This window comes from Wolffia australiana, chromosome 16, assembly GCF_029677425.1.
Source record: "Wolffia australiana isolate 7733 chromosome 16, ASM2967742v1".
NCBI classification, from domain to species: domain Eukaryota; kingdom Viridiplantae; phylum Streptophyta; class Magnoliopsida; order Alismatales; family Araceae; genus Wolffia; species Wolffia australiana.
In genome coordinates this window covers 11,880,162-11,903,135 of record NC_135850.1, presented here as the reverse complement: position 1 = coordinate 11,903,135, position 22,974 = coordinate 11,880,162, and the positions used below count along the sequence as shown (strand labels likewise).

The following is a 22,974-nucleotide window of genomic DNA, read 5'->3' as shown; positions in this document are numbered from 1 at the left end:
AAAGGGAGAGAGTCCTTCTCTTAACGTTCGTCATCTGTAAATACTGGAATTAATCTCAGCAGTATTGCATTCTGTTGGGGAAGAGAAGAAGAAGATAATGACATAACTTGAACATAGTACATGTAAGGGTATATGTACCCTAAGAGGGAGAGAGGATAATAGGGCTAATGGGCTTATAGAATAGGGCCCATTAGCCCATGAGGGATAGTCTATCACTAACACCCCCTCGCAAGCGAAGTATGGATATCTTCCATACCGAGCTTGGAGACGGCACGTTGAAGAAGAGGGCGGGAGAGTCCCTTGGTAAGGACGTTCGCTGCCTGTTCGGCGAATGCATCAAAGTCCAGGTCAAAGATCCCTTCGTCAACTCGCTCCTTGATGAAGTAGCAGTTGCGCTCCATTTGCTTGATGCGGCCCTGTTGTCCAGGGTTCTTGGCCAACGCGATCGTCGACTTGTTGTCGCAGAAGAAGTGAATCGGGCCAGCATACTCCACGCGAAGATCGTGAAGGATGCCGTCGATCCATCGCCCTCGTGAGGCCCCATCGGCCAGTGCGCGCGTACTCGGCCGCGCTAGAGCGAGACTTTGTCCTGCTTGCTACTTTTTAGCTGATGAGACCGCCAAAAACAACGCGGCAAGAGCCCGTGGTAGACCGATGATCTACAACGGAGCCGGCAAAGTCAGCATCAGTGTAGACTTTCACCGTCCGTCAGTGTTGCAGGGAAGAGCAGGCCCTTTCTGTGGCAGCCCTTCAGTACGCAAGGACCCGTGGGTGGCTTGATGGTGAATCTCCGTGGGAGTGCATAAACCGACCGAGCAGGTTGACGGGCGAAGGCGATGTCGGGCCGAGTGTGCGTCAGAGGAGCTTCCCACCAGCTGCTGATACCGGTGGGAATTGCCGCGAATCCTCCCTTTGCCCAACTTCACGCTTGGGATCAATGGGAGTGCTCACCGGCGCACAATCGGTCATCCCCGCTGCGTGCGTAAGTCGATGGCGTATTTCTGCTGCGAGACGAAGATCCCACGGGGAGTAGGCTACCTCAAGGCCAAGGAAGTAGCGAAGAAGGCCGAGGGCCTTGATCTCAAACTCCTTAGCCAAGGCAGTGCTGAGGCGGACAGCTTCGCAGCATCAGATCCCGTGATAAGGATGTCGCCGACGACACGGCAAGAATGGAGACACTGGTCGGGCGGTGACGGAAGAAGAGAGAGGCATCTCCATTGCTCTGAGTGTACCCTTCAGTCTTCAGAACAGAGGAGAACCTCCCAAACCACATGCGCGGGGACTGCTTGAGTCCATAGAGGGACTTCTGCAGTCGGCACACGTGACCGGGGGGGCCGAGTGAGTAGCCCGGGGGGTGCTGCATGTACACCTCCGTCAAGTCACCGTGCAAGAAGGCGTTTGACGCCGAACTGGCGGATGGCCCAGTGGAAGTGCGCTGCAAGCGCCGAAGAAGCCGGACAGTCTCCATCTTCGCCACGGAGAGAACGCCTCAAGTAGTCCACGCCATAGGTCTGAGTGAACCCCCGAGCCACAAGCCGAGACTTGAGGCGTTCGAGAGTACCATCCGCATGATGCTTCTTGGCATGAATCCACTTGCAGTCCACTACCCTCTTGCCCGGAGGTAGTGGAACGACGTCCCACGTGTGGTTCTTGAGGAGAGACTGCATCTCCTCGTCCCTCGCCGCTTTCCAATGGGGATAAGCGATAGCATCGGCTAAGCGTCAAGGAACGAGATCCGACTCGATGCGGGTGAGGAACAACCGGTAGGGAGGACTCAGCCGGTCAAAGGAGAGGTAATGAGAGAGAGGATAGAGGGGGGCCTTAGTGCACTGACGGACCCCTTCCAGAGAGCAATAGGCCACCCCAACCGATCGTCACCATCGACAGGAGAAGGAGCGGAAGCAATGGGGACTCCGGGAGGAGCAGAGACGCACACCGGGAGTCGCAGGAGACTCACCGGAGGGCGAGGGTAGACCGGGAGGGGGGGGTGACGAGGGTTGGTCACCGAGAGAGGAGGAGGGTGACGCACCGGGGTTTGACAAGGATGGGGGGCTGGAAGGAGGAACGGAGACCAATGGGAGAGGGAGAGCTGCCGAAGGGGGAAGGGCAGGTAACGAAGAAGAGGTAGAGAACACGTCCAAGGACCCCGCAGGAGGAAGTGAGGAAGAGGAATCAAGGGAGAAAGATCCGAAGTGAGGAGGGTGGAGGAGTGGTGGACTCCACGATCGGACTTGGTCCCAAGGGGGGGGCCGAGGGAGCCTCATCCAGCGGAAGGCGTGATGAGGTAGAGTAGTCCCCAAAATAGGGTTCATGCTTGGCAAAGGTGACGTTTGCCGAGATGAAGAACCATTGAGAAGGCGGATGATAGCACCGGTACCCTTTTTGGAGGGAAGAGTAGCCCACAAACACACACCGGAGTGCGCGTGCATCAAACTTCGTGCGTGTGGGAGAAGTATCATGGACGAGGTGGTGCATCGAAGATACGAGGCAAGAGTCCCGTCCGCAAAGAAGCATTCGGAATGCCAGTCATCCGGTCCAAGGGGCTGGAGAACTCAGGAGTGGGGTGGGGATACGGTAACGAGGTGAGTACTCAAAACCGCCTCTCCCAATAACGCCCGGCGCTTGGAGTCCAACAGCAATGTTCGCGCTGCCGAGGTAACATAGCCGATGCGACGCTCAGCCATGCCATTCTGCTCGGCGTACACAAGAGGACTCGTGGAGGATGCCCGGTCGGCAAAGAAGGAGGTGAGGTCAGCGTTGAAGAAGTCCCGGCATTGTCGGAACGAAAACGCTAGATGCCTCGACCAAACTGTACCATGGCGCAAAAGTGTCGAACATTCTGCGCAATCTCCGACTTCGCAGTTAGGAGGTAGACCCACGTATAGTGGGTAGCTTCATCCACAAAGAGTAGAAAGTAGCGGTGCCCTTTCAGACTGATCTGCGGGGCCGGCCCCCAAACATCACTGTGGACTCAGAACAGTGGGGTCGATGTGTGAGACGAGGATGAAGCAAAGGAGGATCTGCGGTGCTTGGCTAACTCACAAGGTTCACAAATCATAGTCTTAAGGTCCACACCCGAACACGAGGGAAAAAGACGCTGTAAAGTGGAGAAAGGTGGGTGTCCAAGTCGCTAATGCTCCATCAGAAGGCGTCTCCGACGCTGCTCAGCCACCGAGAGAAGAGTATGGTGCACCATGAAGCACTGGGAGTGGCCTCCATCGTCCAGCATCAGCAGTCCATTCTCCCGCCTAATCGGTGTAGTCCGGCCCACCTTGTCAGACAGAAACATGCCGTCAGGTTGTAGGTGGAAGGAGCAGGAGATAGCATCAACTAAGCGCTGCGGAGACATAAGCACGGCCCGCAGGTCAGGGACATGGAGAACGTTGTGGACCACACCAAGGCCGTCCACATAGACTGCCCCGATTCCGGCCACACGGAGACGTCCACCCCCGGCCGTGAGGACAGTGCGGCCACCACGATGCCGCTCATATGATACAAACTGGGCATTGCTTGGGGTCATGTGTTTGGTAGCCCCCGAGTCAAGGACCTAAGTCGTATCGGAGACGACAGGTGAGTGGAAGGCCGTGTGGCCACAGTACCATGCATCTGAAGATGAAGGAGTGGAAGACGCACCAAAGCCGCCGAAGTAGGCCGTGGACGGATTCTGCAAGGCAGCCATCTGGTCACGGAGGTGGGCCAAATCTGCCTGAAGCTGGTCCATGGTCACTGCGGAGGGGCTGGCGGAGGAGGAATCAGAATGGGCCACCATGGCCTTGCCTTCTGCGGCCTCTTTCTTCTTTCGCCAGTCATTCAGGCGCTTCTTGCACTTGTTCTTCCCGTGGCCCGGTTTGCCGCAATACGAGCAAATCGTCTTCCCAGCTGGAGGAGTGGCGGAGGTGGGCGTAGGGAGGATCGACGGTGCCTTGCCGCCTGAAGAGAGGGCAGAAAGTAGTGCGTCGACTCACCCGGGGGGCCGGAGGAGGGAGTCCCATGGAGGAGGAAGTGGCTTTCCTCTTCTTGAAGCTCCTTCACCAACTCCTCAAGGGCAGGAGGACCTTCCTTGCGGTGCAAGGCACGACGACGTACGTCATCATACTCGCGGTTCAGGCCACTGAGGAAGCCCATGATCCGCAGAAGAAGCACATTCTGGAACGTCTTGGACGTCGGATCGTCGGGCGGTTGGTAGTAATCCACTTCATCCCACATCTTCTTGTGGGCAAGTGCATATTCAGAGATCGTCAACAACCCCTGACTGAGATTGCTGGCCTGACTTGCAATGGAATAAAGACGCCACCAGTCGCTTTCCCTGCCACAGAAGGAGCGCACTTGATCCTAGAAGCCTTTCACCGTTTTCTGATGCGGAAGACGGTCGCGGAAATCTGGAGCCAAGGTGTACGCATACATTCAGCCGAGGATGAATTGGCCCTCAACGTCCCACGCTGCATAATGTGGGTGGTCGACGGTAAGGGGGTCTTCAGTGCAATGCTTGAAGAGGTGGCACGCCTCCAAGGTGGTCTCGACGAAGCGCATCCACGGGAGTAGATTCGGGCCCCGTAAGAGTGTCGTCTCCGGGACCGACGGAAGTGGATGAGCCACCTTGTAGGACAGTGGCTTCTCCAGGAAGTCGGTCTCGGTGAACGGCATGGTGCTGCTACGGCGCTGCTACGGCAGTGCTGCGGCTGCGGCTGCTGTGCGTGCACGGCGACTATATGTGGGCGATGTCAAACCCTAGGGAAGGAGCTCTGATACCATGTTGGGGAAGAGAAGAAGAAGATAATGACATAACTTGAACAGAGTACATGTAAGGGTATATGTACCCTAAGAGGGAGAGAGGATAATAGGGCTAATGGGCTTATAGAATAGGGCCCATTAGCCCATGAGGGATAGTCTATCACTAACACATTCTTATGTCTTTAGAGTTTGTTTGACCTTGTAAATCTGCCTCGTAGATCCATCACTGCTTATTGAAATAAAAAATGTATAGTTAATTCAATCTTTGAATTGAAATTTGTTATACAGTCATCATAGTAAATATCATCATGTAAATTTTATCTTTAACCACATCTGCAAGTTTGTAAGTATCAATATTTCAATCCCTGCTCTTTCATAATAATACTCTTCGTCTAATCAGCATACTTATGTTCATATGCCATTACGTTCTACTTATGGCTAATTACACCGTGGAAATACTGGAATTAATCTCAGCAATATTGCATTCTTATGTCTGCAAAGTTTGTGTGACCTGTAAATCCGTCACTTAAATCCATCACTGGTTATTAAAAAACTTGATTAAAAGTTAACCATCTTTGAATGGAAATTTGTTATACAGTGACGTGGATTTTCTCTGTTAGTAGTATATGAATCCGTGCCCATTAATAATAATGTTCTTCCTCTAATCAGCTAATGGCTGAGTACAACGTAGAAATACTAGAATTAATCAACCAGTATTTCATCCTTATGTCTGTAAAGTTTATATGTGAATCCCTCGCGGGTTACTAAAGAATTAAACTAATAGTTATTAAATCATCTTTGTATTCAAATTGTCATACACTCACCCTAGTATATATCATCATATTACTATTATATCAACCCTTGTGATGGAGGACCATCTCGAGGACGACGCCACGATGACGAAGAACCATCTCGAGGATGACGCGACGGGATGTCGTCAGCCACGCCGAGCAGCTCACGCCGACGTCATAACCTGGGTTTAAGTACCGTAAGAACTTTTATCTTTTTACTTATGCTCATTTTCATGTGTGTTTGTATTTTTGATTCGTGGACTGGGCCAATGTTGTTGGGCCCCGCCCTCGCCATTTTTACTTTTATGTTTGTATTTTAATTTGTAAGGGAGGCCGAACCACGCCTCGCGACGGTTCGCCCTCTCCCACGCTCACTTGGCACCCATCCTCACTATATAAGGGGATGGCATGCCCAAGGAACACCTTGGAGTCATTGTTGAAAAGTTTATTCACAATTCGCCTCCCCATCGAGAGAGTAGTGTAGGGGTTTGGCTAGCCCCACCCCACGCCGAGATCACTCCGCGGTAGAGCCCACGCCTCCCATCGAGATCACCCGAGGAGACGTGTTAAAGCCGCCGCCGAGATCACTCCGTGTGAGGAAAGAGTTTCAAGAAGTCGCCGCCATCAAGAATCGAAGAGGCCTTCGCCGAGATTACTCCGGGGTCTTGGGAGATTCAAGAAGCGCCGCGACACGCCATCAACCTGGGAAATCTGCTCCGCCGAGGAGCACACCCAGATCCATCAAGAACTCCTCTTTCTTGGAGGGTTCTTGGTTGTTACAGTTCAAGAAAGCCATTTCTTGGTACCTTTTTTCCACCCTTCCACCATTCCTGATCCATACCCCTTCTCTTCGTCTGATCCACCCCACCACCGTTCTTGAACACCCTCCCACATTTCTTGAATTTCCCTCTTTCCTCCTTTCCCATCGCTTGATTCCCAACCGCCTGCCTTGCCTTTCTTGATCGCCACCCTCCTTTCCCCATCGTTTCTTGATTCCCAACCGCCTGCCTTGCCTTTCTTGATCGCCCACCCCTTTCCCCATCGCTTGATTCCCAACCGCCTGCCTTGCCTTTCTTGATCGCCCTTTCCCCATCGCTTGATTCCCAACGCCTGCCTTGCCTTTCTTGATCGCCCACCCTCCTTTCCCCATCGCTTGATTCCCAACCACCTCCTCTTGCCTTTCTTGATCGCCCACCCCCTTTCCCCATTGTTTCTTGATTCCCAACCGCCTGCCTTGCCTTTCTTGATCGCCCACCCTCCTTTCCCCATCGCTTCTTGATTCCCAACCACCTCCTCTTGCCTTTCTTGATCGCCCACCCCTTTCCCCATCGCTTGATTCCCAACCGCCTGCCTTGCCTTTCTTGATTGCCTACCCTCCTTTCTCCCATCGCTTGATTCCCAACCGCCTGCCTTGCCTTTCTTGATCGCCCACCCTCCTTTCCCCATCGCTTCTTGATTCCCAACTGCATCCTCTTGTCTTTCTTGATCGCCCACTTTCTTTCCCTTGATTTCTTGATTTCTTGATTTCTTGAATTCTTGATTTCATGATTTCTTGATTTCTTGATCTCACCATATCTCCTTGATTCCCCTTCGCTCTCCCCTTCGCCTCATCTTTCTTGATTTCTTGATTCCCACCTCTACGCCATAACCGACACTTGGTTTTCTGCCCCACCCCACGACTATTCCCACGATATTTGGTTCGCTGTCTTGCCCGCCACACGACTACGCCGCGGCGCCAGCCAAGCGCGCGCTTTGTGCGCCTCTGCCCGACTTTTTGTTGCACGCCACCCGTGGACTTAGCTCTCTGGTAGTTACGATCGCACCGCCCGCACCCGGTTTTGTCTCGCCAACGACACTCGCCCGCACGACCCGACACTAAGCATTCGCCGACGACTTGGACACCTTGGACTAAGCGATACAAAGGTCAGTCTCCCCTCTATAAACTCCAGTATTATTATCTTCGACAGTCTCGTCTTCCCCTATCGCGTCCGCTACCGTGATATTCTCGAACATCATCGGATAGGACTAGCCACCTTGTCGAGCGTAGGGATTCTTGTGGTAGACGGACTGTCATCCGACTTGGACGCCGAACGCTCTAGGGCTGTTAGATGCCCCTCACTTAGTAGACGTCTAGTAGGTCCAGCGGGTCATTGGGAGTTTGATCTTAGGATCACTCGTCTCTCATTGATCGGTACGGCCGACGTCGCTATCCGTCAAGTCCTTATCTGCTCATTCGTATTTTCTCATCATTCGGCTTACATCCCATACATTCGCATCATAACCCTGTGACGTGAAACGCGCCGATCGATCCCGGTCGTCGTCGTCGTTTCACATCACCTTGCTATTTCATAATAATATTCTTCCTCTTATCCACTTATTGATGTTCATGTGCCATTAAATTCTACTTAAAAGCACTAAATTATTTGGCTAATTACAACATAGAAATATTGGAATTAATTTCAGCAATATTAAATTTTTATTTTTCTGTAAAGTTTGTCTAAATTGTTAGTGGCTAAATTCCATATATCTATAAATTGGTAATTCATATTTCTGAATTTAATTACCTTTTTAGAATTATCGAAGACATCAAGATATTCTAACTTAGACTTTGAAATACCACCGCCCTCATTTTAATATTCGAATGATTCTAACTTAGGCTAGGTCAAGAGGTGAAAAGATGGATTGTAATAAAATAAGAGAATAAGAGGCCCAAAATGACTAGGCTTCAAGCCAACCTGGCCCGACGCCCATGTTATGATGGCCTGAACTTTAAATAACCATCTAGTCTTGACCGTTCAAGCTCCTTAACACATATATGGTAATCCAATTTAGATCTATCATTTATTTCTACTCACTTTTCATTACAAGTTTCTAATTTGTTGATGACTGCTGATGAGTACAGTGGGGTTCCTCAATGGATGACTAAAAAAGCAGAGTGCTGACTGGGAAATCTGACAGGGAGCGCTGACCTCTGTTGTATTTTGCTCTATGACTTGGGCATGAAATATCAGAATTTATCATGGAAGTTTTCCCTGTCAAGTATAACACTTCTGAAATCATTGAAAATGCATGTGATTGGAGAAATGCAATAGACAACATAGAAAGTGTTTTAAATTAATATAAAGAAACTAAGATATTCCATCATGACTGAATAGTGTGACATTTTAAGACAATTTATAGAAGGTTTTTGTGATGCTAATAACATCACTTCACAGTCACATGACACAACATCCTTTCAGGATTCACCAGATTTAATTAGATGCATTCAAGTCTTCAAGTCATGTATTGTACAATGTTTCTCCTAGTTTCCCAGGAGTGCCAATGAGAAATAAATGACATGGTCACATGACAGTGTGTACGATACAATGACAGACAACATCAGAGACTATTAATATCACTTGAAGTTGATGCCCATGATCCCCATTGTGGAAAGAGGCTTGAATTTATAATCTAGGATGAAAATTTTCAAAATTTTCTTATTATCTACACTGATGTGCAATTGGTTAAAAAATTAACCACCTCTTCAACTTCAACAAACCAATGGATTATTAAAGCTAATCACTCAAAACTAATGATTACATAAATGGATCCCCATACAATTAGCATAGGTGCAATCCAAATATCTAGAAGAGATTAGGTGTATGGCTACTTAAATGAAGCTTGTGTTAGTCTTCATGATGGCACACTCAAATGGTGCTGTGAAGTTAGCTATAGAAAATATCCACGACTAATTGTAATTTGGAAGGCAGTTCTTCTCTGGTTCCACCTCGAGTACTCCACAAGAGCATCTTTTGGGTAGGATGAGGGATGGTCACTTTTAAAAGAGGAAGACTACATGCAGAATCCAAACCCATAATCATAGATATTTGAAATGCTGCATACACATAAGCTTGTGTTGGTCTTCATAATCATAGATATTTTTCATGTATAAGGTTTATGACTAATACAACGATGATGATGATGTGGACAAGGGCAAATAATAAAATTTTGTGATTAATTTTTATAGTTTTATTATTGAATTTTTTTGAATATCTTTTTCTCATTTTGTGATATGAATCATGATTATTTTGTGATTATTTTTGATAGTTTATCTGAATTTCTAGGTTAAAGCAGCTTAGTGAGGCTTAATTGATGACGTGCTGGATGCAATGAGATGACTGAATGGAGGCATGGCAGGGTCGGAAGTATCATCTTGTGAAGGCCAGGTGTAGTGGAACCCCTTGTAATGGTAAATATTTTTCAAGATGGACTTTATTCCTTCTTTGTTTAATGTATTATTCTTGTATGAGTTCATGTCAATTTTTATTGTGTATTGTGCTTTGACTTTGATGTTGACTTGTCAACTTACCAGACTAAGACCAGAGAGAGAGAGAGAGAGGACCTAACTTTAGGTAATATTATATGCCTTTTGAAAAATTGGGACTAAGACTGTTATAGCACTCCACGATCACCATAGAGGCCTGTGAGAATATTAGCTCCCTGTTACTGAATCTAGGGGAGTCTTTTATGCAGTGACCTATAAAAGTATTGATCAATCTTCATATTTTCTCTCTATCTGTGTTTTCTCAATTACATTCCCTTTTATTGGCCCAAATACCAGAGAATCAGTGGGCAGATTTCTTTTGCCTAGACCCAAAATTTTATTTTAGAGCACATCGAAGAACAATAGAGCAATTTTTGTCTCAATGAAAAATGGGTTTAACCAATCTATCTCACTAGTTCATTATAACTTGTGCTCATTCAGACTTCTCAAGCAAGCTTCTTGATGACACAGCTTTTAAGCTTTTTTATTTCAACAATGTGTTTCTAATTAGTTCTCATTAATTTTAGATGGCTCCAAGATCAGAAAAAAGATAAAAATAACTGGGAAGGTAAATCTCACTGCCCAAATCCATTTATAGTAAATGCTTCTAAACAGAATAATAAGAAAATAAATTATTTCAGTGTCCAGAAGATGGGTTTGGGCAAGAACAGCTCAGCCCAGAGCTTCTAACAGGGAGAAAAATTAAAATCGGCGCAGAGCCGACGGAACCGGCTGTGGCTCCAACAATAAATACACTCCCAATAGGAAATTCATATGCACAAAACCTCTAATGATGAGAGAGAAAATGGTAGAGAGAGAAAACGGTAGAGAGAGAAACAAAGGTCACCTGGGGCCGGAGAGCTCGACGGCGTGCAGGTTGTCGGTGGAGTCAACGATCCAGTCAGAGTGACGGGTGGGGGTGAGGTCGAGGTCCTGGCGGCCGACCTCGATCCTCTGCCACTCCTCCCAGCGCTCGGCAAGGCCGTCGCCCTCGAGCATTCGCACGACCTCGGACATCTTCGGCCGCTCGAGGGGCGAGCTCTGGGTGCAGAGCAGCGCCACCTGGATCAGCTGCTCGACCTCAGCTTCCATGTAGTTGTGCAGGTCCGGGTCCACGAGCATGTCCAGCTTCTTCTCCTTGAGCAGCCCCTTTACCTGTCGTTCCCCATCCACATGCACGCTTTTGTTAGATCGCATCATCCATCCGGCTACATCACTCAGTAATCATCATATCATGATGTGATCACATGCCCATGCTGTGGTCATCAACGAGGACTTCCCAGGCGGTCACCCATCCTGGTACTGCTCTCGCCCAAGCACGCTTAACTTTGGAGCTCTAATGGCATCCAGCACGCTAGTGTGCTGATACTAGTGATACGTCCAGATCTTTATTCATATAATAGGTCCAATGATGACAATGATGACAATGATGATGATGATGATGACGACAACGACGACGACGACGACGATGATGATGATGACGATGATGATGGCTACCTTCATTAGAACGATGATGATGACGATGATGATGGCTACCTTCATCAGAACACTGATGATGACGATGATGATGGCTACCTTCATCAGAACACTGATGATGACGATGATGATGGCGACCTTCATTAGAACAATGATGATGATGATGATGGCTACCTTCATTAGAACGATGATGATGATGATGATGGCTACCTTCATTAGAACGATGATGATGATGAGGGCTACCTTCATTAGAGCGATGATGATGATGGCCTTCATTACAACGACGATGATGATCATGATAATGAAACTCTGACAATGGTTGAGGTTTTAACAATGATAATAATGACAATGGAGATACGCTTGAGGAAGATGATGATGATGATGTTGCACCAGTAATGTACACGGCCTTACACATCTTTATTCATGCATAATAGGTCCAGTGATGATGATGATGATGGCAGCCTTCATTAGAACGATGATGATGATGATTAAAATTCTGATAATGATAATGATGAAACGTTGATGATCTATAAGATGATGATGTGCTAAAGGAAGATGATGATGTTGTTGATAACGTTGATGGCCTACAAGCTGAGATTCAACATCATGATCAGTTTCTTGTTTAACGGCAACTTTAATTGACTTACGGACTACATCAGTCAGTAATCATCAAGTCATTATCATCCTTGCACCACCATGTCCACATCTTTATTCGTGCATAATAGGTCCACTGATGATGATGACAATGATGATGATGATGGCTGCCTTCATTAGAACGATGATGATGATGATGATGATTAAAATTCCGAAAATGATAATGATGAAACGTTGATGGCCTATAAGATGATGGTAATTAAGTTTATAACAATGATAATGACAATGGAGATGCCCTTGCGGAAGATGATGATGATGTTGATAATGCAGCACCAATAATGTTCATGGCCTTTAACTCAAAATCCTAAGCTGAGATTCAACATCATGATCACTTTCTTGTTTAGCGGCAACTTTACTTGATTTGCGGACTATTTCTAAGAGCATGTGGTAAATATAAGGCCCGAAACAATGATGACGACCTAGAACAAAACCCTTTCAATGGCAGATAAAGAAGTGAAAAAGGGAAATGCATACCCAGTCAAGAAGCATAACATCGTCGTCGTTGGCAAGGCGGGCCAGGTCGAAGGCCCTCTGGCCAGTGATGAGTTCCAGAAGCATGATGCCATAGCCGAAGACATCAGTCTTCTCCGAGGACTTGCCCGTCGAGAGGTACTCCGGGGCGATGTGACCAATAGTGCCACGAACAGCGGTGGTGACATGGGTGTCCTTGTAGTCCATGAGCTTGGCTAGGCCAAAGTCTCCAACCACAGCTTCAAACTCCTCATCTAGCAAGATATTGGCCGCCTTCACGTCCCTATGAATGATCTTCGGATCGCAGTGATCGTGTAAGTACGAAAGCCCCCTTGCTGACCCAAGGGCGATCCTCTTTCTTGTCCCCCAATCAAGCGGTGGCTCATTAGGAGGCCGTTCTGCATCCAGTTCAATGCGAGGAAGATGAGATACAAGTCAAAATTGTCAAAATCCAGATCAGGCAAGAAAACTAAGGATTTATGAACAGGTACTCATTTCTAGGAATGAGATAGAGAACTCTGGTAGGTGTCCATTGAAGAAGGGAAATCTCACAGGAGAGAGAACAGTAGGAGAAAAGATCGAATGGTAGACTGATGCCTGAACCACCTCGGAGGACCCCCAAGCCCGTGTTTAACTGAGTCACTGACTGTCCTCCATAGGGGAGGCTACAAGTATTTGAAGGAACTTACACAACAGAAAAAATTACCAAAATACTTCTGAAAGGAATTGGGGATTGTAACAGAATGGAAGCTTCCAAAAGTTTGCCCTCCCTGATGACGATGATGAGTTGTCATCATCATCATGTCTTATCACCATTCGGTTGATGATGATGACGCTGATGATCAGATGACGAACGTTAAGAGAAGGACTCTCTCCCTTTCAAGTTGCACACAGCCGTATTTACCATCCCCTATGAGGACGAGGGAATGACAACGAGTCTTAATCTTCCCTCTCTTCTGCATTTCGTCAAAATGATAATGATGATGATAAAATCATCATTTGACAATGGCTATAGATGAAGATGACAAGTCTTCCTTGTCATCTCTACATTTGAACGATAAAAGATGACAGGTGGATGATGATTCGTCATAGCCCTCATCGGCCATCCTTAATGATATCCATGTGAAAATGAGGGCACCCGCATAATCCTCTTAATTTTGACCAGATGACAGAAATTTATGTTAAGGACATGAAGTTACTATCGATGAAGATGCTTTGTGATTGACGAGGTCCAAACATGAGACACCGCTGACACCTAGGATCCCACAAATTAATCCCGAATGAAAAACTTCAGACCTAAATATAAAGCATTTTCCACATGGAGTGGCTTCAGGGTAACTCCCTTTATTGTGGAGGGTAAAATATCTTGATGCTAAAGCAGAAATCTTCTTAGGAGGCGACAGATGCCACTCACGAGTGAGAAATTCGACATTAAAAATCAAACAGAACAGATAAAGTACCTCTTAATCTGGACGCAACGCTCCCATTGGCCATGTAAGGATAGACGAGGAGCCGCTCTGTGGGGGTCATGCAGAACCCACGAAGACGGAGGAGGTTGCGATGGACAGCCATACTGATCATCTCCACCTCCGTTTGGAACTGGAGCTCACCACCCGGTGTTCTCTCCTCCTTGAGCCGCTTCACCGCCACAAGAGACCCGTCTGCAAGCCTGCCCTTGTAGACTTTCCCAAACCCTCCTCGGCCCAGTATGTTTTTATTACTGAAGCTATCTGTGGCCACTTGCAGCTCTCTCAGGGAAAACCTCTTGAGCTGGCCAAGGTGCACCTCCGGGTCCTCCTCAGCTTTTCCAAACAAAAGAAAACTGTTAACAGAGAGCCAACCATTGCTGATAGGGTGAAGCACCCGTCAATGTCATCGCCACATTCAACAACCCTAGTAGACGACAATTATTGGTACTTGACAATGACAACGCCATTGATGGGCTACAGTTGACAGTTGACGACAGCATCAATGTTGCATCAACATCATGTCAACATCGCCATTAATGGGATGACCCAACTAGACAGAGGCAGGCGTCAACTACTATTGCCTCATTGACAATGATGTTGATATTTTTTGAGGGTTGACAATGGCGGGCACTCCTAAATGGTTAAAGTCAACATTGAAGTTGAAGTAGATTGATGTTGATGAGATCATCGACAAATTGTCAACCAGTCGTCAATATACCGCATCAGTGTTGTCAGGACATGCTGACCCGCTTGGATGGACATAATAAGCTACATACCTGGAACGTCAAAGAAGTGCTCTTGTGGCTTCCGACGTCGCCACCATGCAAACCCAATGGCAGGAGCAGCGAAAAGCAGAGCAGCACCTGCGGCCACACCACCAGCTATGGCGCCAGTGCTAGAGGTGCTAGTTTCTGCCTTGGCAAGATATACATATACAGAAGTCAGGAAACCAGAAGGAGAAAAAGGGCAGAGACTTTAAAAAAATAATACAAAAAAGAGAATACACGAAACTATTACCGGGAGAAGGAGGCGTATTCTGTGGTAAAAATGGAGGAGGCGGGGAAAATGGAGGTGACCCAGGGCAGGGTTTTGCAGTGCCGGGACCACAGAGTAGAGGATTGTTGTTGAAGCTACAAAAGGAAACTCGGACATTAGAAACCACACACAACAAAACGTGAAAAGTAGAGTCAAGCAGTGAAGTCAAAGGCCAAGAAACCTGATTGGGGTGAACATTGAGAAGGAACCATTGGAGGGCACTTCCCCAGTTAAGTTATTGTTGGATAGATCCCTAAGTAAGCCATAAGAATCGCAGTTCAAGAATAAAGACATCGACTAGAATGAAAGAACACTGGAATTAATACGCTGGTGACTTACAAGACTTGCAAAGTAGATATGTTGGTCAGCGACACAGGAATTGGACCGGTCAAGCTGTTGTTGTTAAGACGTCTGAAATTAATAACGCAAATTTTCTGTCATTGTCATAGAAGTAGGTCTAGCCGATTATTTCAAGTATGTTTGGATTCAGTGTTCAGCTGCCCTGATGCCGAAATCAATATCAAGGCCGATGCTGAACCAGATATCAGAAGGGGGAAATCCGAAATCTGCCTAGACTGATATCTGGATATCAGATGTTTGTTGCTACAATATTGGCATCCGTATCAATATCTATTCTGATATCAGCATCCGCATTTGCCTGAGGGATGGATATCGGTTGCAGATATCAGATTTTCAGATATCCAGCTAAATATCTTAAATATTTTTTCAATATTTTTTTCTTACGTTATGCTAAGTATAATGTGAAACGCCCAAATTGCGAACAAAATTAAGTTATAACCTACATAATTAGGAATACAATTAAGTTAAAATGCCATATGACCGAGGACATACAAAAGGGGAAGACTTTGACCACCCAAGATATTAGTCAAATATGCATTTACATACAGTCAATGTGGAAGGTATTCAGTGGTGACAAGGTTTCTATGCGGTATTATGTTCAGACAAAACAATATGTGCAACTTTTTTCTCAAAAGTTTTCATATTGGACAGGCTTCTCACGAAAAAAATCCAATATCCGGATCTCAGATCTTGGTACAGATATCGTCTATCGATATACAGATGTTGGAAGCCAATATCTGGTACCGTCATCTACCACTGTCCCAGGCCCTTCAGTGTCCATCCTGATATCTGATATCGGGCAAATACCAAATCTCTGTCTGATATCTGACACAGTCGTTCGAAATCGTACTGATTTATTCTTCAAGAAGAAAAGAAGAAATCACCTTGATTTTCCCGGGTATTGGATATCAGGAAGAATATTGAAAGGCGAACACTACGTGTATTTAGAGTTCCACAGGAAAATTGGAGGTTCAAAGAGAGCATAACATTGTCAACTAAAACATTAGACATCGATTTGATATAATAACTTTAACAATGTTCATCATGACCCAGAACTATATTAAAGAGCCAAAAGTAGCTCATGGGAAATGAATACAGAACTTACAGGAAACGCAGTTTCTTAAGATTTCCCAAGGTTTCAGGTATTTCACCAGTAAGCTTGTTTAAGTAGATGTCCAAGCTAATTAAGTTCGTCAAGTTCCCAAGTTCAGGTGGAATCGTGCCACTTATTTCGTTACTGTAAAGTTCCCTGTCAAGGATAGGAAAAGTCAATTATCAAAGTTTCATACTAGTCGTAAAAGCCAGAGATGGCTAACAAAGAAAAAATTATGTCATTCCCAAGATAAAAATTATGTCACTCGGAATAGCAACGCCAATGTCGCTGAGAATGATAAGTTCTATTCGAAGAAATATCAAAGGAAGAATAGAAAAAGGGCGGGTCAACAGTACGTTGACCAGGCGATATGACTAAGCTTCTGGTCTGTTGGCGGATCTTGTAACGTTTGGACCCTGCCCTGCCTGGGCTGATCCGTTGGTCTTTTTGTAGATGTAGATGATGGTATCTCCAATTTTGAGTTCATCGCTTTCAGCTGTTGTAAAATTCCAGCTAAGATTTCAGCTGGCACAGGGATATCTTCACATTTTGCCTTTCCTTTGTCGGACATATCTTCCATTTACGAGAACGGAAGGTGTAAGACTGGTGGTCGATATCGACCTCTTGAGCAGTCGCCTCGAAGTGGCCTCCTGATATTGAATTTTCTTGAATACGATGGCCAAGGATTCTCCGGAAGCCTTGGATATTTGAATTTCCGGTCACTTCAATCTGGCTTCGAGTCTTGCTTGATAATTTCTTTAATTCTTGAATTCCAATCTTGATGCCTCTTGAATCTTGAGCTCGGTATTGACGACGGATCTGAATCTTGATTCCGTTAGCTTCCAATCTGAATTCTTGAATCCGGAGATCTCTGGCTCTGATACCAGTTGATAGGTTCAACGCGAACGTATCTGAACTCGAATTTCAATCACGATATATGCCAAGAATACTAGAGTTCCGAAATTGTAAATTGTCCGGTATACACTATATGGTAACGAGTAAGATCGAGACGACTCCTCCCACTCCAGGCGGAGTTCCTTCTCGACGATCGGGCGTCTCATCCGATGGGAAGAGCTCCTCCCACTCCAGGCGGTCGACGGCGAGTCTCTCCCGCTCTGGCCTTGCCGATGCGGAACCCGGCGTGCGTTACAAGAAAGTCCAGATGCGTACCTGACTGTCGACCCCTTTATTTATAGGGCGGTGAACACAGAAGCTTAGTCATATCGACTGGTCAACGTACTGTTGACCCGCCCTTTTTCTATTCTTCCTTTGATATTTCTTCGAATAGAACTTATCAGAGAAAAAGACAATTTCAATCTCTTCATGAATGTTCATCAGCGAGTCAAAAGTTCTGATTCAATGGCAGGAAAATTGGAATCTGGAAAAGAATCATAAATCCAGATAATTCCAACATGCTAGGACTGGAATCAAAATCAATATAACTGACTGAGACTAAGATAAAATGAGACTAAATCCGCATCAAATTTGGCACCATTCTTCTTCAAAATATTTTGGCACATAGAACCATCTTTGCCCAATCAAAGAGAGCGGACGACAAAAACTATGTACAAACTTTTGTCCACAACGTGCAACTAAAAGAAGTTATGTCAGATACTGAATGTCAAGGGGCCAGTTTTCGAAGAAAAAATAAGGCAGCAACGCCCCAAAATTTTTCCAGGTATGGAACGTAACCAAAATAATCTTATCAAAAATTCCGAGAGCAAATAGACATTACTCGGAAAGCAAATAGGTCGGTCAACATGAAATTATTCATGACCTTTGATTAAGACTATTTTTTCCAGATAATGGTAATTTATTTTTGAGAGACCCAGATAACGGTAATAGTCGACAAGTGAAAGCTAAGAAAAGCTTGAAAACTACATTGAAATATTTGTTTCTTCAAGATCCTTTAGAACAAAACCAGAGATCGCACTAAATGAAAATGTTAAGGCTGCAAGTAATAATGCTCACAGGTATTCTAAATTCTTCAGTAACCCAAGTTGTGGCACCAAAGTCCCAGACAGTCCACTACCTCCGAGGTCACTGCACAAAGGGGAATAATATTAGCATGAACTAATTAAACTGGAATATTCGACGCTAGTATATTTTTCAGAAGAGATAAAAACACAACTTACACTCTGGTAACACTATTCTCAGCGTTGCAGGTGACATGAAACCAAGTGCAAGGATTCACGAGTGTCGGATCCCAACTTTGAAGCACCTTTTTAGGATCCATTAAATTGGTCCGTAGACTGTGCAGTGCATCACCTATTATTCAGAGAGAAAAGTACAATAAAAAAGACATTAGCAGTCGGTCGAATTCACTTAAACTCAAAAGTGTTCGAATTTTTCTTGCGAGTTTCGCGTGGTTTGAAAAATGAACAAGAAGATCTCAATAAAAAGAGAAGGTTACAACTACTTTCAGAATAGACTCTAATACTTTAAATATTATGAAAAAGGAAAAACTGTAAATTCAAGGTTACCAATTAGTAATAAAAGAGAGAAAGTCTTTAATCAGGGCTGTAATTTTACACTCCAACAAGTTATACACCGAGTGTCAAAAGGAAAGAATAAATCATCGATGTGCATTTCCCCATTGAAGTGACGAATCATTGATAGAGAACAAAAAAAATGAACTGTTAGCTTCTCCTCCAGCGTGTAGGAGACAGAGAGAAGTTCATGAGCAACAAAGAGCAAGGAAATTGGTCTCCAGCACACCCACAAGAAGATTTGAGAGAGGACAATTTAGAACAACAGTAAAACCATCGTGAGAAACTACAATTAGAAGCATATCATATACTTCAGGAAGCAAACGAAAGGCCTACTGATAGCTCAAGGGGAGCTGTAGCTCCTAAAATTAAAGTTTCAACATTTAATTTGTGAAATCACCTTCCAAGTTGGCGAAAACCCTAGAGACAGGCCGAAAGAACAGGATCGCCCAAACGACCCAAGACGCAATGACCTGCATCCGCGACCGCGCCATTCCTGCAAATCCCCAGACCAAACCTCCGATCCTTACGACACCAGCCCGTTAAGATCCATCAAAACTGGTCCAGATTCACTCCCCGCAGATCACAACGACCACGAAACCCTAATTTCCCCACCCCAGAAAACGCCAACAATCCAATCTCTCCGCCTTCAAATAAAAAACACCGTTTTCTGCAAACATCAACCAAATTCACACCTCGTCAGGAAACAAACCCAAAGATCGGAGCAAAATCATTCAGCAAAAAACAAAAAAAAACCAAAAAAAATTCACAATGCGAGATTATCTTCCGAACCTCTTCCCTCCACAAACCTTCGTCTTCCCCCAAATCCGTCACAGCTTCTTCGATCTCCGAAGACTCAGTTTCATAGAGAGATAGAGAGAGAATGTAGAGAGAGAAGCCGCAGGATTGAATGCGGAGGAGAGAGATAGAGAGAGAGAATATAGAGAGAGAAGCAGCAGGATTGAACGCGGCGAAGAGAGAGAATGTAGAGAGAGAATGAGCAGGATTTAAACGGAGGAGAGAGAGGGCCTGCTTATTAAGTAGTAGTCAACGGTCAAACTACTAGTCTCTTCCGGGCCCACAGTTTATTATAGTCAATGGTCAGCGTTTGCTGCCATTGCAAAGTTATATACGCCACGCTTCCTTCTGAAAGGGATCGGGTCCTCCGCCGGTGAGCATATGTCCCGCTTACCTTCCTCCAAGAATTTTCATCCTTGCTGATATTATTTTTAAAACGGAGCGGTAACCGTACCGGCAGAGGACTTTATCTCGACGCGTTCTATCTCGTTTGGCACGTGTGAACATTGTGATCTGATCAACGCACCCACACAATGCCGCCTTGTGGCCTCGCACGTGACGGCGTAATGGAGAAGGTAGGATTTTTTATTTATTTCTTCTAAAAGCAGTTTAGACTTTAATGCCATTGAAATTCTAATTTTTTATTTGTAAGTGTCGTTCTGGGTGGGGGTTCTAATAATAGAAATATCCTCGAATTAATTTACAGGACAAATAATTTATCCCATCATTCATAATTCTAGACATTATATAGGTTTCCACCATCCGTCTGAGCTTGCAAATAATATCATAATTCTTAACTAAATGGTGAGTGAAATTTAAAATCATTCGAATATTAAAATGAGGGCGGTGGTATTTCAAAATCTAAGTTAGAATATCTTGATGCCTTAGATAATTCTAAAAAGGTAATTAAATTAAGAAATATGAATTTTCAATTTATAGATATCTGGAATTTAACCATTAATTTAGTATTTTAATATCTAGTGATGGATTAAAAGGTTAGACAAACTTTACAGACATAAAAATTTAATATTACTGAAATTAATTCCAGTATTTCTATGTTGTAATTAGCCATGAGTAGAATGTAATGGCACATGAACATCAACAAGCGGATTAGAGGAAGAATATTATTATGAAATAGCAAGGGTTGATATATTACTTAAAAACTTGCAGATGTTGTCACAGAATATATTCATATGATGATATATACTAGGGTGACTGTATGACAATTTCAATACAAAGATGATTTAATAACTATTAGTTTAATAATTTAATAACCAGCGAGGGATTCACAGATCAGACAAACTTTACAGACATAAGGATGAAATACTGCTGAGATTAATTCCAGTATTTCTACGTTGTACTCAGCCATAAGCTGATTAGAGGAAGAACATGATTATTAATGGGCACGGATTGATATACTACTAACAGAGAAAATTCATATGTTGGTATCTACTAGGATGACTGTATGACAAATTACAATTCAAAGATGGTTGACTATGAATTTAGTATTTTAATAACCAGTGATGGATTTAAGTGACGGATTTACAGGTCACACAAACTTTACAGACATAAGAATGCAATACTGCTGAGATTAATTCCGGTATTTCCACGGTGTAATTAGCCATAAGTAGAATGTAATGGCATATGAACATCAGTAAACGAATTAGAGGAAGAGTATTATTATGAAAGAGCACGGAATGAAATATTACTCAAAAACTTGCAGATGATATATACTAGGATGACTGTATGACTGTATGACAAATTTCAATACAAGGACGATTAACTATTAAGTGACGGATTTACAAGGTCAGATAAACTTTAAAGACATAAGAATGCAATACTGCTGAGATTAATTCCAGTATTTCCATGGTGTAATTAGCCATAAATATAATAATGGCATCAGTAAGAGGATTAGAGAAAGAGTGTTATTATGATTGAAATATTACTCAAAAACATGAAGATGATGTTACAAAGAAATTCAAACGATGACATCTACAAGGATGACTGTAGGACAGATTTCTAAATTAAACGAAACACGAAACAAAATAAGGTAAGTTCGATCCTCATAATTAACTCCACGAAAAATAAAAACCCAAGTTCCTCATCCACGAAAAAAGAACCCAAAGAAAAAAGAAAAAAACTTATCAATCAAGCAGTAAGAACGACAGCTCCCCCAGCCTCCTTGATCTTGTTCTCGGCGTTCTTCGAGATCAGCTTGGCCTTGACCACAATCGGCTGCGAAACCGGCAAAGCCCCCTTTCCGAGAACCTTGAAATACCCAAATTGGGTGACATCGATGAGAGGGATGGAAGATCCGTCGCTCTTGGCCTTGGCCTTGACGCCTTCGGGGACGAGAGACCAGAGATTCTCGACATTGACGGTGGGGCAGAAGAACTTGTTCCTGAGCTTGTGGAAGTAGCGCATGCCGACCTTGCCGAAGTAGCCGGGATGGTACTTGTCGAAGAGAATACGGTGATGGTGCATACCTCCGGCGTTACCTCTTCCACCGGGATGCTTGCGGTGCTTGCCGACGCGGCCATGGCTGGCGCTGACGTGACCTCTCTTCTTCCTGTTCTTCTTGAAGCGGGTCGTCATCTTCGCTGCTCTACTGCGCCGCTCGGGGAAGAAGACGATCGATCTGTGCCCTAGAAGGAGTTGGGAGTTCGTGGAGGAGTTTATATAGGGTGGAACGGGCTAGGGTTTTTTTTTTGTTTGTGGGCTGAAATTCTAAGTGGGTGATTTTTAGGCCCAGTATGATTAATCATCCCTCTTAATGAAGTTGGTAATGAAGTTAGGGTTTTGGTAATGAAGCTCAGATTGGTGATATTCATGTTTGAGTATTGTAAAGACTAGAAAAGTTTCGCGATTGTTTTTATCATTTAGTTGATGTAACTTGTTTTTCTTGGGGAGTTTGTGTGGTTGCCTTTGTTCTTTAACGATGGTTGGAGTGAATTGTTCTACAATTGAAGGGGGTTAGGGTTTTGGGAATGAAGTTGATGAAGCTCATATTGGTGATATTTATGTTGGAGTATTGTAAACTGTGATGAAATGGAAATATTTTTTTATCATTAGTTGATGTAACTTGTTTTTCTTGGGGAGTTTGTGTGGTTGCCTTTGTTCTTCAACGCTGGTTGGAGTGAATTGTTCTAAAATTAAAGGGGGTTGGGGTTTTGGGAATGAATTTGATGAAACTCAGATTGGTGATATTCATATTATGAGTATAGTAAACCCTAATAATGTTCCAGCATTATTAGGCCCAGTTCGATCAAAAATTGTCATCCGTCGTCGTCAAGAGCGACAGACG

The 22,974-nt window shown here is 44.7% G+C and overlaps 1 protein-coding gene and 1 pseudogene across 1 annotated transcript; both read right to left on the bottom strand.

The window, feature by feature from the left end:
* Window positions 1-10,400: 10,400 nt before the first annotated feature.
* LOC144713797 (LRR receptor kinase BAK1) lies at window positions 10,401-19,872 on the bottom strand. The gene is made up of 12 exons (XM_078588488.1): window positions 19,665-19,872; window positions 19,273-19,542; window positions 18,519-18,651; window positions 18,355-18,426; window positions 16,396-16,539; window positions 15,270-15,341; window positions 15,112-15,183; window positions 14,913-15,025; window positions 14,672-14,806; window positions 13,887-14,228; window positions 12,430-12,824; window positions 10,401-10,980 (listed from the first exon to the last, which is right to left on the bottom strand). The coding sequence occupies exons 2-12, from the start codon at window positions 19,364-19,366 to the stop codon at window positions 10,669-10,671; spliced, it is 1,884 nt and encodes a 627-aa protein (XP_078444614.1). The 5' UTR covers window positions 19,367-19,542; window positions 19,665-19,872; the 3' UTR covers window positions 10,401-10,668.
* Window positions 19,873-21,628: 1,756 nt separating this feature from the next.
* LOC144713720 (large ribosomal subunit protein uL15x pseudogene) lies at window positions 21,629-22,303 on the bottom strand (annotated as a pseudogene).
* Between the last annotated feature and the right edge of the window lie 671 nt (window positions 22,304-22,974).